Genomic DNA, 13,687 nt, shown 5'->3' on the forward strand with positions numbered 1-13,687 from the left:
TTTCAGTGTGTTCCTGATTCTCCTTGTTACAATATAATCATCAATTTGCAAGGACTTGTTCAAATTCACAGCGGTCGTTCTCACCGCCATCAAATAAAGAAATGCGTGGGGCTAAAGCACGTGAGGATGGCGGTGTAGAGCGTGGGGGGCATGGAGGTGCTCACTTGGTTGTCTGCTGAGAGGCGGGGCATGGAGAGGGTGCGCCCGTGCCCATCCACTGGGTGACAGGGCTCGGTGTCAGAGTACCCGTCCCGCCCCATCTCGCGCATCTCTACCGTCTGCAAGGAGACAACGAGAGGAGGGGTGACCGCTAGCCACCCATCCTGCGGGTGGGGGCGCTACAGCCAAAGTGTGAGGTGCAGAAATCACAGCGGCTCGTCTCAATTTGACCAAATGAGCACAAATCAACTGCATCACCTCAGGTACAATTTGAAAGAAGGTGAACAAGCTCGAGGCATCCTTTGCCTGCTTCTTAATGAAAAATAAATAAATCCAATTAAATGAACATTTAAAATAGAATAATTAGGAACAAAACGCATACTATTAAATATAGTAATCCCTTGCTATATCGTGCTTCCCCTATGGCGGATTCAGTGCATCGTAGATTTTTCAAAATCATATTTATATTGCTGATAACGAGCCATATCACGGGATTTCTTGATAAAGTAATTATTTTTTAACTGTCGTGGTAAAATAAGCATTTTCTAGCCTAAAACATAAAAAATACATGAAAAAAAATCATGAAAACACATATTACAAAGAACAGAATACCTCCGCAATACAGTACAAAAGCTCAGTTGCGTTGAGCGCTAAGATTTCCAAGAGTCTTTGAATGCATCGCTTCACCATGCATGCGGGGCACATAGGGCCAGGTGAGCCCAGAGGCAGCGTACGTCTCACAGTAACCGCGTTTCATTACTTTATCAATAAATGATGCCGCCCAAACAAGGTACCTGCCAGCTGGCAGTTAGCAGCAGAGGAAGATGGTAGCAGTAGCAGCTATCTGGCAGAAAAGATTCAACTTCTCCACCTGTTGAAGGAAGGGAGAATATTTGTGCCCGTCTGCAGCCATTATGGCATACATTAATCTTTGGTCCAGCACATAAAGAAGGACAGAAATAATATCAGGGTGACAGCTGTAACGCTCTGTAATGCTCTGTGCAGTACAATCAGCATCAGCATCATTGGTGAGTAGCTTTATTTTACAGTATATGTTGTTAATATTATGTAGGTTTAAGAGCATGGTCGATGTTAATATGAGTGTGGAATAGATGAATAAGTGTGGGACTGGGGACATTCATACATCTTAAAAATAAGATTTAAAAAACAAACAAACACACACACATGGCTGCCACATCGCAAAATTCTCCTATTGTGGGGGTGGTCCGGAACCTAACGATGGACCACTGTACAACAACATAAAAATTGCAAATCAGAAAATACAAATATATACAATAAAATTAAATATAATAATACAACTACAAATAGAAAAAATAAAAATAAATATAATAAGATAAAATAATACAATTACAAAATAAAAAACATACTTAAAATACAATATCATATACAAATAAAACACAAAAAACTAAATAACAAAATGAAAATATAAAACTTATAAAAGATATATAAAATACTTTTAAAAATAAATAAATATATAGAACTAAATAACAATATTGTACAAGTAAATAATGAAAAGTAGTAATTACTACTAAATACAAATTAAATAAAGACAATTAAAATAACAATACTATATAAAATTGAAAGAAAAACCAAAATAAATAATTAAATAAAATATAATCACACTAGAATGATAAAAAAATTAAATAATATTGAAAAAAAAAGATACAAATAATTCAGATAAAAACACTTTACACTAGAGTCACTCACTATTGCCTCTTAAGGTGCAGAGAGGTATTACACCCCAACAAATAGCACAGAAATAAACAAGGAAAGTACAACCAAAATAAAACTAAACGAGCACACTAGCTACTTAAGAATCCAACAAATCTTTGACTGCCAAATGAGACATCTGCAGGATGGTGAGAATTGTGTCAAATTGCATTTGTGTCTGATCCATTGCCACACCAACAAGCCAGCCCTGTGGTCCATGGTCCATACTACTGTTGCTAGCGTCGAGCTTCCACTGAAACAGTTTAATCTTCAATGCACACACAGTGCAAGACAAATACAAATACATTGCTCACCGGACTGGAGACAACATTCAACACAAAAATATCACTCTCTGAACAAGGTCAAGTCTTTGCTGCCATTTAACTGCTGTACAACAACACAATAATAATAAAAAAGTAGATTTCCTCAAACATTGCATGTAAATGCTGAGAGAAATGTTTGGACTGAGAAAAATAACAGTTAAATACTAAATTTAGACTTTGAACATGTATTAATACAACTTTTGTTCCTCAAAAAGTAAAATGTTATTCTCATAATGTTACCACTTTCCCCCCCAAAATATTTTATTTATGAATAGAATTGTATTTATTAATCGAATCGAATATTACCACTTTTTTTTTTTAAATGAAAAAAAATCCTACTTCATTCTTGTAAGATTCTGTTTTGTTTCCTTGAAAAATACTACTTTGAAAAAATAGTGTTTTCTTCCACTGAAAAACACCACTATTAACATGTAATGACTTTTTTACCTTGGAAAAAATATTATTTTAGATTTGTTTCTACAAAAACATGATTCCTGTTTAAAAAATACAACTTTATTTTTGTAATGTATTTTGTATTACTTTTTCTCAAAAAATGACTGAATTTTTTTTCAATAAATCCAACTTAAATGTAGACTTATTAAACAAAATATGACTTTACTCACACGAAATATTTTAACCCTAAAAATATATATTTTTTTATTCTCGTAAAACAGATTTTTTTTCCTTTCTACAAAATATACAACTTTTTAACATGAAATAAAGTTTGGAATATTTTTCTCTCAGCAGTCACGAGACCTCAGGTAGCTCCTATCCTCCAAAACCAAATACATTTCTTGCTTGGATGCAGAACAAAAGATTAGACAATTCAAATCAGTAGATAGTGAGATGTGCAATTTGAGCACTATGCAACACCTTACACCTCCTCGACAATCGCTCTTCGGCCATACCATAATAGTCACCAGCGCGTTGTCATGGCCACAATGAAACGTCATGCTCATCATACCTGCGGGTTGTCATGGAGGTCGTCGGGGTACGGCCTGTCGGTGCTCCAATTACCCGTCTTTTGGAACATCTCCTGGGCTTTGGTGGTCATCCACGATTGGCTTTCGGTCATCCCGCCACTTTCAGAAGGTCTGTGACAGCATACGACCACACGATGAGTTGAAGCAGCCAATCATCAATTCACATGATTACTCGATAAGCTCAATTAGCCAATCATCGATTGGTATGACTACACAATGAGTTGAATCATCCAGTCACATAACCACTTCATGAGTTAAATCAGTCAATAATCAAGTCATATGATCACTGAATCAACCAATCATCAATTGGAATAACCACACAATGAATTGAATCAGCCGATAATCAAGTCACACGATCAATGAATCAGCCAATCAAGTCACATGAGCACTTAGTCAGCTGAATAAGACTAAAACCAAGTCACATGATCATTGACTTAACCAATCATCAAGTCATATAACCACTCGATGAGTTGAATTAGCCAATTATCAAATGACATGGCCACTCAATGAGCAGAATCAGCCCAAAAACAAGTCATGTGACCACTTAATGAGTGTGGTCAGCAAATCATCAGTTCATATGACCACCCGTTAAGTTGAATCAGATGAAATTCAAGTCACATGATCATTTAATCAGCCAATCATCAAATTACATGACCACTTGATGAGTTGAATGAGTACTTACATGCTGTTGACATTGTCGGGCTGGGTACCAGGAAGGCTGCTAAGTCCGGGCCCCCCTAGCCCGTCCGTGCCGTCGCCCTCTGGTGGAGCCTCCATGCGCTGAAACATTAATGGTGGTCGGTTCTGTGTGAGATACACCACAGGCAGGTTCAATAGGGAAAAGAGTGTGGGTGGCGGGTGGTGGTGGTGGTGGTGGTGGGGGGGGGGGGGGGGGGGGGGGGTCTGGGGGGTGGACACCAACACAGAGAATGCATTTGTGGCATCAACCCACACAGGGGCGCCATCAACAGCACGGGGCTGTGGCCAGGTGAAGTTTCCCCCCCACCAGACGGCGGATCTGGGAGCTGAAGTCTCTTGGGTCTTTAAGACACGTTTTCACTGCACTCCAGATACTTACATTGTACCAATTGGTAACTTGGGGTACATGGCACCCTCATTGAAAACACTCATTCAAAATCCTAACCCCGGCTTCAAATACAAATTTGAAACCCTTGACCTTGTTAGAAATCCTAACATAGAATTAATACAGTGGATGCGCTCCAAACAAGTGACTTCATAGCAATACCATGACTTCTATATTATGCATATATAGTGCATAGTAGGTAGTATTGTATAGTGGAAATGCCACCAACCCACGCTGAGCAGGTACAATGCAGTGGAAAAGGGTCTTAAAAAAGGGGAACTTCTACCGTTGGGTGAGTGAGCTATCATCGATATCCAGTACACAATCAAGATGTGGGAGATGTGTAAGGAGATATACTGTACACATAATGACTGATGTGTGTCAGGATGCATTCAGACATAATAAAGATTGATGTATTGAATGACATGAAACTACATTTCCAGCGTGACTTAAAGTTGGCCTGCCATGGCCTCCATCAGCTGACTGGATCATGGTGACAAACAACAGACATGGCCACGCCCCCTCAGACTTGACAAGGCTCATTTATGTTCGTCATGCTGCGTTCGTACCCAGGCTTCAAACCCTAATTTGCAACACTTACCCTTGTTTGAAACCCTAATTTTAAATGCGAACCCTTGTTTTAAACTCTAACACAGGGTAGAAACCCTAATTTAGAACCCTAACCCTAAGATTGACACCCTAACCCAGGGTTGAAACCCCAATTTGAAATCCTAACCATGGCTTCAAACCCTTAACCTTGTTTGAAACATTAACTAAGCTTGAAACCCGAATATGAAATGCTAACCTAGGTTTATAAGCCAAATCTTTGTTTTAAACCCTATAAAACCCAAATTTTGAACCCCAACCCTCTTTTCAAACACAGAGCTAGGCTTGAAACCCTAATTTAGGCTTCAAGCCCTAGCCCAGTCATGAAACCCTTACCTGAAACCCAAAACACAAAGTCAGGCTTTAAACCTTAACTTGGAACTCTAAAACTGGCGTCACCGTAATTTGAAACTATCACCCTTGTTTTAAATCCCTGAGGTTCTACGGCTACTGCCTAAATGTTGCAGTACCACCAGAAATCATTAATTAAAAAACAAGATCACTAAAATCTTTAGATTTGGGGACAATTTACATTCAGAGTGCGGCCTACTTGTACGTACGTAGTGGGACGACAAATGAGCCTTAACGCTGGGCCAGAGGGACAGGAGCTGTGTAACCACTCAACTCACATATAAAAACATAAAAAACAGTATGATAGGTATCCAAATGATTGCCACAGACCATTTAAGTCAGGAAAGGAAATGGCTGAACAAAACGGTTGTTTTTGCATGTCACGCAGCGGCGGGACCCCATGTATCCCGCCACTAAATGACCACGTTGGGGGGGGGGGGGGGGGGGGGGGGGAACCACTCAACATCCCACCAGATAGACAAACTGACAGACCGACAGTAAGGCACCAGAGAGCACTTGAACGCATTCACAGACGCACACAACCGAGCGACCATTGAGCTGGACTGACCAAATAAGAAGATCCCACCTCATCCTGGGGGGGAATAAAGGGAGACGTCAGAGCGACAACATCGACGAGACAGAAGAAGAAGAGAAGGACGGAGCAGAAAATCAAAGACAAAAAGCCAGGATGGGCGAGCACAGACACAGCGGGACAAACGAGTACTGGTGTCCATTCAGGCCGATGGAATGATCGCATTCAGGAGCATACAATTGATTGTATAGCCTACTCACAAGGGTTCATATTACAACCGCATTGGCTGAGAAATGCGAGGGGTGTAACGGTGTGTACTGGAGTTTTTAGAATAGTGAGAAGCCAAAATTGAAATCACTATTACAATTCAATTAATTACCCAGCCCATATGTTAAGTGTAAACGATTTCATCTGAATTGCAAGCTCTTAAGCCTTTACGTTTGCATTAATAAATTACACGTGGAAACCGATGGCTTCTCTCTGTAGGCAATCAATCGATATGAGCTTTCCATCTCCGTATTTAAACACAAACACACATACGGAATAGACGTTATATATTTTCAAAAATATATATGCCTATTGATCAATGACTTTCGGAAGAATTGGTTTCACCTTGTCCGGAGACGGCTCCGAGACATCTTCCTCGTGAGAGCGCAAGCAATATTTTGGTCCTGGAGTTACCGCGACTGATTCTGATTCTGATGAGCCTCGCCAGTCTCGGCGACGTCTCCCCCGGTGGGATAGGGCTCTTACAGTTTGACGGTGTTGGCTTAAATTTTGTGTAAACAAAAGCTGATGTTATGACATTTAAAAACTGCACCCTAATAGCAGTAAAATCTCCAGTAATTAATTCATTGAAATAATATCAAATCCCAGCTTGAATCTTTTCTTTTTAGGAAAGTGCAACTTTAATATTTTGTCTTCTCAAAAGTCACAGTTGGAACAGTCTGAATTGTGTTATAAAAACATCAATGGCCTAAGAAAATAAACATCTTAAAACGCTTCTTTCTAGGAAATGAAAAAAGTATACAAGTAGAAAAGCAACCAAAGTGTTTGGGGGCCCTCAGGCCCCTCCTACAGCTGCCACTAGAAGTGTTGCTTCCCATACCACCATAATTAAATTCAGCTGACAAAATATGAAATTACCAGAAATACAGACAAAGGAAACACAGTGACAGGCACGTGCGTGTAGTAAATGGACAGGAAAATGGCCGATACGTCCATGATGGAAGAGTCCCGTGGGAAGGTGGATGAGTTTGGTACGAACCACTTTCAAACCGACGAAAACTGGGACAAAAGTTTGGTGAAAAAAATTCTTCGAAAACTGAATCTTATGAAAACTGGGACATACGAAAGCAGAGTTTCCCGTGTATTGTTTAGTTAGAGTATTCCCAGTGGATCGTCAACAGAAATGGAAGATGTTTCCTGATATTATTTGCAAAACATGGCAATGATATGGTATCATGCCTTTATTTGTGAGTCACACCCCTATTGCTAACACCTATCAGCTAATAGCCTAAAGCTTGTACAGTTAGCATGCCGGTCAAGTTTTATTAACACGACGCTAGACGATGTAGCGAGGACTCCTAAAAGCATATCTACATATCATCGATACTTTGGAGGAAAAAGAACTTGGTCCACGGGCCCGCCCTGGAAAACGCACCGCCAGACGAGTAACGTTGGGATCCGCTTTACCTGTTCCTCCCGCATGGCCTGCAGTTTTTTGGTCTTGCTCTGCCGGTAGTATTCCATGATCATCATGGCAGCGTAGATTTTGCCCACCGTCAAGTCTGTGGCTGCTGAGAAAATGACAAGTTACCCTGGAAGATTAGACCCGAGCGAGATGGGACCCTGAGCCGTGGGGGGGGGATGGGACTGGGGGATGAGACACATCGGAACACAAGTTCACAAGAAAGTTGCGCCAGACAGCGAGGACAGTTCTGTTTCATAGTCACCTTTGGGCTTTCATACCAAATATTTCCAGTTTCAGACAAAGAGACCTAAAGAATGTGACTTTCCTTTTGTAGCGCATGATATGCATTATGTATATCCAGGTTTTTGTAGGCCACATAAAGTGACCTCACTTTATGGACCGCTCTCCGTTTAAACTGCATATGTCGGTACTGATTGTATGGTCAACAAAATCAGCCCTTGCTAAATGGTTAGCATTCGCGATTAGCATTAGCGTGCATTTTAGCTAAAAGAAAACACTAACCATCACTCAGCTCACTCATACATCATGTTATATGTACATTACACATCTAATAGTGTCTTAAAAAATCACTTACAGATGCTCGTGTGTCGTGACCCTGGCCCGACAGTGCATCAGTCTGGAACAAATGTCCGTGTGGTTAACATGGACAGTGGCCAAATGGTTCCAGGCAGCTCAAATATGCTTTTAGTAATACTTTCATTGCCTCGAGGCAGACATTTTTGCGTCGACCAATTTTTGTGGTGGAGTTAGCCGATTTTTTCCCCACAGGCCTACTTCTTAATGTCGTTTTGCAACCCAGAAGAGTCACACCATTTATAGTTTGGGGCGTCCGTCTAACTTGAAGTATAAATACAGTCCCCTCCAAAAGTATTGAAACAGCACGGTCAAGTCCTTTGTTTTTGTTGTTTATTGAAGACATTTGGGTTTCGGATCAAAAGTCCAGAATTCCAGCTTTTCATTTCATGGTATTTACATGTGTTAAACACCATTTGTTTGAAGCCACCCACAAAAGGTGCTCTGTCCTGAGTTGTTTAACACATATACGTGTACTGTAAATACCATGAAATTAAAGCTAGAATTCTGAACATTTGTCTCATAGTCATCTTTTGATCTGTAACCCAAATGTATTCAGTATACAACAAAAACAAAGGAATTGACCTGCCGTTCCAATACTTTTGGAGGGGACTGTAGTTGGGTTGCCACACCAACACCAAGGCTCGTGCTGTCCGACCTTCTCTTGTGCATGAACTAATGAAGCCTGCTCGGATGAAAGGCGAAACGTCTTCTAAAACACCCAGAACAGTCCAGTTGCCATCAATTCAATGCTCTGAGAAATTAGCGTTAGGGGGTCAGGGGTTAGTGATTTCTCAGTGGCTCGTCAAGAGAAACAGAAGTGACCTCACAGTCTGGTATGCAACATCCAGATACATTTAAACAACACAGGACACCACTTGTCAATAAAGCCATTGGTCTTTTCACAGGCAGATGCGGTTGTTCTTTTGCAGCTTTTGCTAACAATACTGCAGTAATCTCGATACCTAACTGAATCATGCTTCAAGTGCATTTAATATTAGCAGCGAGGACGACGTAGCCACCTCACTGCCGAACACCTTTGGGTCAGTAGCTCAATTTTTTTCGAAAAACTCCAGACACGGATCCAAGCCAGAGTTTATATGATGACACACATTTACAATCAGAAAAACATTGAGCTTGGTAAGGCGGTCTCATTTTCACAGCGGCGTGGCTACGAAACCCGCAGCACCAAAGCAATATGCGATGCTATCACATATTTTATTCCATTATACCTTCCATGCATTAATTCATTAAGACGATCAACTAGAAACATGCATTGGGGTTCTACATTTACTGATCATTCATGCTTAGCCTTTCCTATCCAACCACTCTAGATCTAATTTCTATTTTTCTGATGCTTAGTTCTTCCTGTAGTGAAAAGACTCCTATAGAGGATCTTCTATAGTTGGCACCCCCTGATGGCAGGATGGAATACAAATGTGTGCTCTATTACGTGAGCATGTGTACACGGGTGAATAAATTGTATTCTAATGTTTTACATGCCATCTAAGTATACCTGCTTCTGATTTGGTCAAAGTACAAGCCCTGGAATTTGTCTTCTTCAAACCAAAATGGCTGACTTCTCGTTCAATTTTGGCCATTGACATTTTTTCATTTGTCCTGTCATGACTGACGTGTTCCACCAATTTCGTGTCAATTGGTGCAATTAGTGTCAGGAACTGATTTTATTTATTTATTTTTTCAAACATTTGGGGGCACTACAATGGGAGATTTTTCATGGCAAATCCTTGAATGAGTGTGAATGTAAACATTTATTGTTCTTGAATTTCTATTTTTTGTAGATACTGTGTAAGACCTGATCAGGGGATGCAAAGCAGTGACTGACTGGTAGAAGCTGTCCTCTTGGTGAGTTGGGTGATCCTACACACAGATACTACCACCGCTACCACCAAAAACCAATGCGGTGGTTTCTCCTGCAACTTACCCTTGTGAGGTGTGACCAACAGGTCCAGTGTCTTCTGCGACAGGTTGGGCCAAATGGCCATCATCTCCTTACGTAGCTCAGCGTCCATTTGCTGCTTGTCTGCACCGCCTGAGTGAGTGCCGTTCATGTATTTGTGTATTCAAGAACAGATTTTCTTTTTTAGGACAAGTTTAAAGAGCAGAAGAGGACACAATAGCAACTCATGGCCGACCATTCACCCAAAACAACAGTAACAATATTATCTCTTATGGGCTGAATTTAAACAACATGTTTGTTTTTGGTTTTTTCTCCCAAGTTGCCCAGTGTGGACATACGTCATGGCAATGCAGTATAAACTGAAGGGGAAAAAAAGGATTTTGATTTCCTTGCATCTGAATCAGGCCTCGACAGATTGGACAAACACTGTTGTAATCTTATGAGAATAAAGTTGTAAATGTAAAAAAAAAAAAAAAAAAAAAAAAAAATCTAAATATTTTCTAGATAAAAAAGTATTATTTTTCTAAATATAAATAGAACGAGTTCTTGTCTAGATACAATGAGAACGACCTTTTTTAAGAAATAGCTATATTATAAGTATAGCTGCTTTTTTTTCAAGGTAAAAAAAATGGTTTGTGATACGCTGAGAATATTTTGGGGGGAAATAAAATAATTTATTTTTTTTTAGATTAAAAAGTAATATTTCCAGCAGAGAAAATGTTTTTTTTAAACAAGTGCCATTAGTACAAAAATGAAGTTAAATTATTTTCCAAATAAAAGTTGCAATATTACGAGAGAAATCTTTTTTTTTTTTTTTTTAAATGTTGAGAATTTAAAAAAATATATTTTTAGAAAAATAATATTTTTTAAGATAAAAAACTTAGCATTTTACGAGAATGCAGTCAGATTTTTTTTTAGCAGTCATATTACAGGAATAAAGTCAATATTTTAAGAAAAAAAGTTGTATTAGGAGAAAAATTCCTATAAGCATTTTTTTCAAAAGGGGGAAAAAAAAGAAAAAAAAGACATGAGAATAAAGGTTTTTTTTTCTTCTGGAATTTTTTTTAATTATTAAAGTAATAAGATATTTAATTTAAGATTTTCTTTTCTAGAAAAGAGTCATAATAAATAGAAATAAAACTGAAAACTGAGAATAACTGCGGCCAGTGGAGAAACATCGAGGTTTGACAATGGGGGAAAGGGTCATTCAGTAAGTAAACTATAAAATCTATATCGGTACTAAATCGTAATTTGAGCAGGTAGACCTGCTGTGTAAATCTAGCCTGTCGGAGTTTTGTCATCTGCTATGACCAACTGACATTGGTCACCAAGACCGAGACTTGGGAACCGTACCTTTGGCAATCTTGATATCCAGCGCCGTCCTGATGAGCGCCATGAGGGTGGAGTTGAAGTGGACCGTGTTGTCGTCGGCCACGGGCAGGTCCATACGTAGCAGCCTCTGGGGAGAGCCAGTCGGCACGGAGAGGGTAAGAATGCAAACGCGTCTTCGCTGCTCCACAGCTGCGCCCGAACCTCCGCGGAGGGACGGGAGCAATAAGGGGATCGAGGGGGGTGAGGTTGAGAGAGCTCCATAGAAAACAGCCAATGAAGGTGACAGATTGTGACGTTACTGCCAATTTGATTTTCAGTCTGTTTGGTGGATGCGCTGGCAAATACGACAGCATTTAGCAGGTGGTAGAACGCTGACTCAGCGTGGCACTTGTGTCTACATATCCGCCAGTGATACTCGACAAGAGCGCACAAAAAGTGCATTTTTTTTTTACAGAATAAAGTATTTGTTTCTAGATACGAGGTCACCATTTTACAAGAATGAAGCCGTAAATGAAAACGTAGCATATCACGAGAATAAAACTTTGTTTCGAGGTAAGAATTCATATTACAAGAATGAAGTTAAGTTCAAAGTTACTTTAGATGTAGTAGAGGAGAAATCATAATATTACAAGAATGAAGTCATCTTTTTTTCGACACAAACATCATATTACGAGAATAAAGCCGTACATTTCAAGATAAGAATTCCTAATATTACGAGTATGGAGCTGTATTTTGTCCAAAATGAAAATACTTACAACTAAAAAGTTGTATTAATCTTAAAATACTGACTGACGTATTTCCATCCATCCATCTTCTTTACCGCTTATCCTCATTGAAGTATTTTTTTCATGAAAACTTTAAACATAACGGCATATTTTATCTTAACATTTTTCTTTATGTTTCGAGAATCAGGTCATATTTTCTAAGTCATAAAATGTGTTGTTCTTAAAAAAAAAGTCAATTTGAGAATGAAGTTAATATTTTGAGGAAAACTATTTTTTTCTAGATAAGAACTAATCATATTACATGAATTTAGTTACCGTTTCTTCTGGAAAAACGTCGTATTAAAGTATGAGGATAAAGCCATATATTTCTGGATTAAAAGAAAAAAAATCACATTACAAGAACAAAGCTACATTTGCTCAAGATTAAAATTGAAAGAAAAAGTTCTATTTTTCTAGAATAAAATCAGATTTTAGATAGCGATACCGAATTAAATTGTATTTTTTTTTCTTCAGAAATAAGGGCTGTCATATTTCTTTCTATTTTTGAGAATCAAGTAATATTTGCTAGATAAAAGTTATAATTCAAGAAGAACATAGTTCTTTTTCAAGAAAAAAAGTTGTATTTTCAACAAAATATTTTGGGAGAATAAAGTGATATTTTTTAGAAAGGAAGTCATAAAACAGATATTATGAAGTTGTTTTTGTAGATAATCATAATACCATAAGTATTTCTAGAAAATGTTCAATAGATTCTAGATTTATTAGGATTATTTTTCTAGATATGAAGTGATATTACGAAAATAAAGTTCTGTTCCTTGCTAATTATGAAGTCACAATATTACATGAATAATGGTGTCTGCAAAAAAAAATTCAGATTAGAAGTCACCTCTAGAATAAAAAGTCAACATTTCCACAATAAAGTTACATTCTTCTCTGAGAATATTTTTTTTTCTAGATAGGAAGTCAAATTACAAAAGTAAAGCTTTTTTTTTTTTTTTATACATACTTTTTTCCCCCCCAAAACTAAAATGATATTTCCAGATGACAAGTAATTTTTCTCGAAAAAAGTACATTTTTCTTTTCAGTACTAGTCATATTTCTTCAAGAAAAAAGGCCTTCTTTTGGCTAGAATTTATTGTCGAGATAAAAACCCATAATATTACGGGAATAATGTCGTACTTTTCCAAGGCGGAGGGGGGAGGGGCTTCTTTTTTTGCTAAGCGACCGCTAGAACCCAGAACCACCAGGAGGAGCAATCGGGGGACCAAAACGGCCTCTGACCCAACCTGTGCCCATGTTCCCTAAATGTGTGAATGGGCTGGCACATTCACACATCTATGCTGTGCCACACCAAGAGAGTATGTATAAAATATATGTAACAAAAGTACACTTACACACAAAATTCTGCACAAACCTCAATTAAGTTGAAGCTTAATTGCAGTACAACAACAAAACATTATCACTGGTGCTTTTCTTCAAGCGACAGCTTTTTTTTTTTTTTTTAATAAATACGGTAACTCTGGCATGTTGTATAGAGCTCCCCCTACCAGTCAGGAGGTTCCCTGCATATATCAGGTAAATCCGATGGAGGAACCATTGGATAGAACCTTGTCAGCCAGCAAGGGTGGGCAGCTTGCGACCGGTTGCTATCGG

General features: G+C 38.7%; 1 protein-coding gene across 13 annotated transcripts in view; it reads right to left on the reverse strand.

Moving 5' to 3' along the window:
* cacna1ab (calcium channel, voltage-dependent, P/Q type, alpha 1A subunit, b) overlaps positions 1 to 13,687 on the reverse strand; it is a 141,512-nt gene that overhangs the window by 24,906 nt on the left and 102,919 nt on the right. For 4 of the 13 annotated variants that reach the window (XM_061770675.1, XM_061770668.1, XM_061770665.1 and 1 more), the window contains exons 38-44: positions 11,331 to 11,436; positions 10,002 to 10,109; positions 7,465 to 7,568; positions 5,806 to 5,829; positions 3,879 to 4,000; positions 3,178 to 3,307; positions 165 to 278 (exon numbers count right to left, since the gene is read on the reverse strand). In XM_061770675.1, the coding sequence (XP_061626659.1) occupies positions 165 to 278; positions 3,178 to 3,307; positions 3,879 to 4,000; positions 5,806 to 5,829; positions 7,465 to 7,568; positions 10,002 to 10,109; positions 11,331 to 11,436 (708 nt within the window). The remainder of the gene's footprint in view (positions 1 to 164; positions 279 to 3,177; positions 3,308 to 3,878; positions 4,001 to 5,805; positions 5,830 to 7,464; positions 7,569 to 10,001; positions 10,110 to 11,330; positions 11,437 to 13,687) is intronic. The other 9 variants (XM_061770671.1, XM_061770667.1, XM_061770672.1 and 6 more) reach the window with 7 other exon arrangements.

This window comes from Phyllopteryx taeniolatus, chromosome 4 (assembly GCF_024500385.1).
Source record: "Phyllopteryx taeniolatus isolate TA_2022b chromosome 4, UOR_Ptae_1.2, whole genome shotgun sequence".
NCBI classification, from domain to species: domain Eukaryota; kingdom Metazoa; phylum Chordata; class Actinopteri; order Syngnathiformes; family Syngnathidae; genus Phyllopteryx; species Phyllopteryx taeniolatus.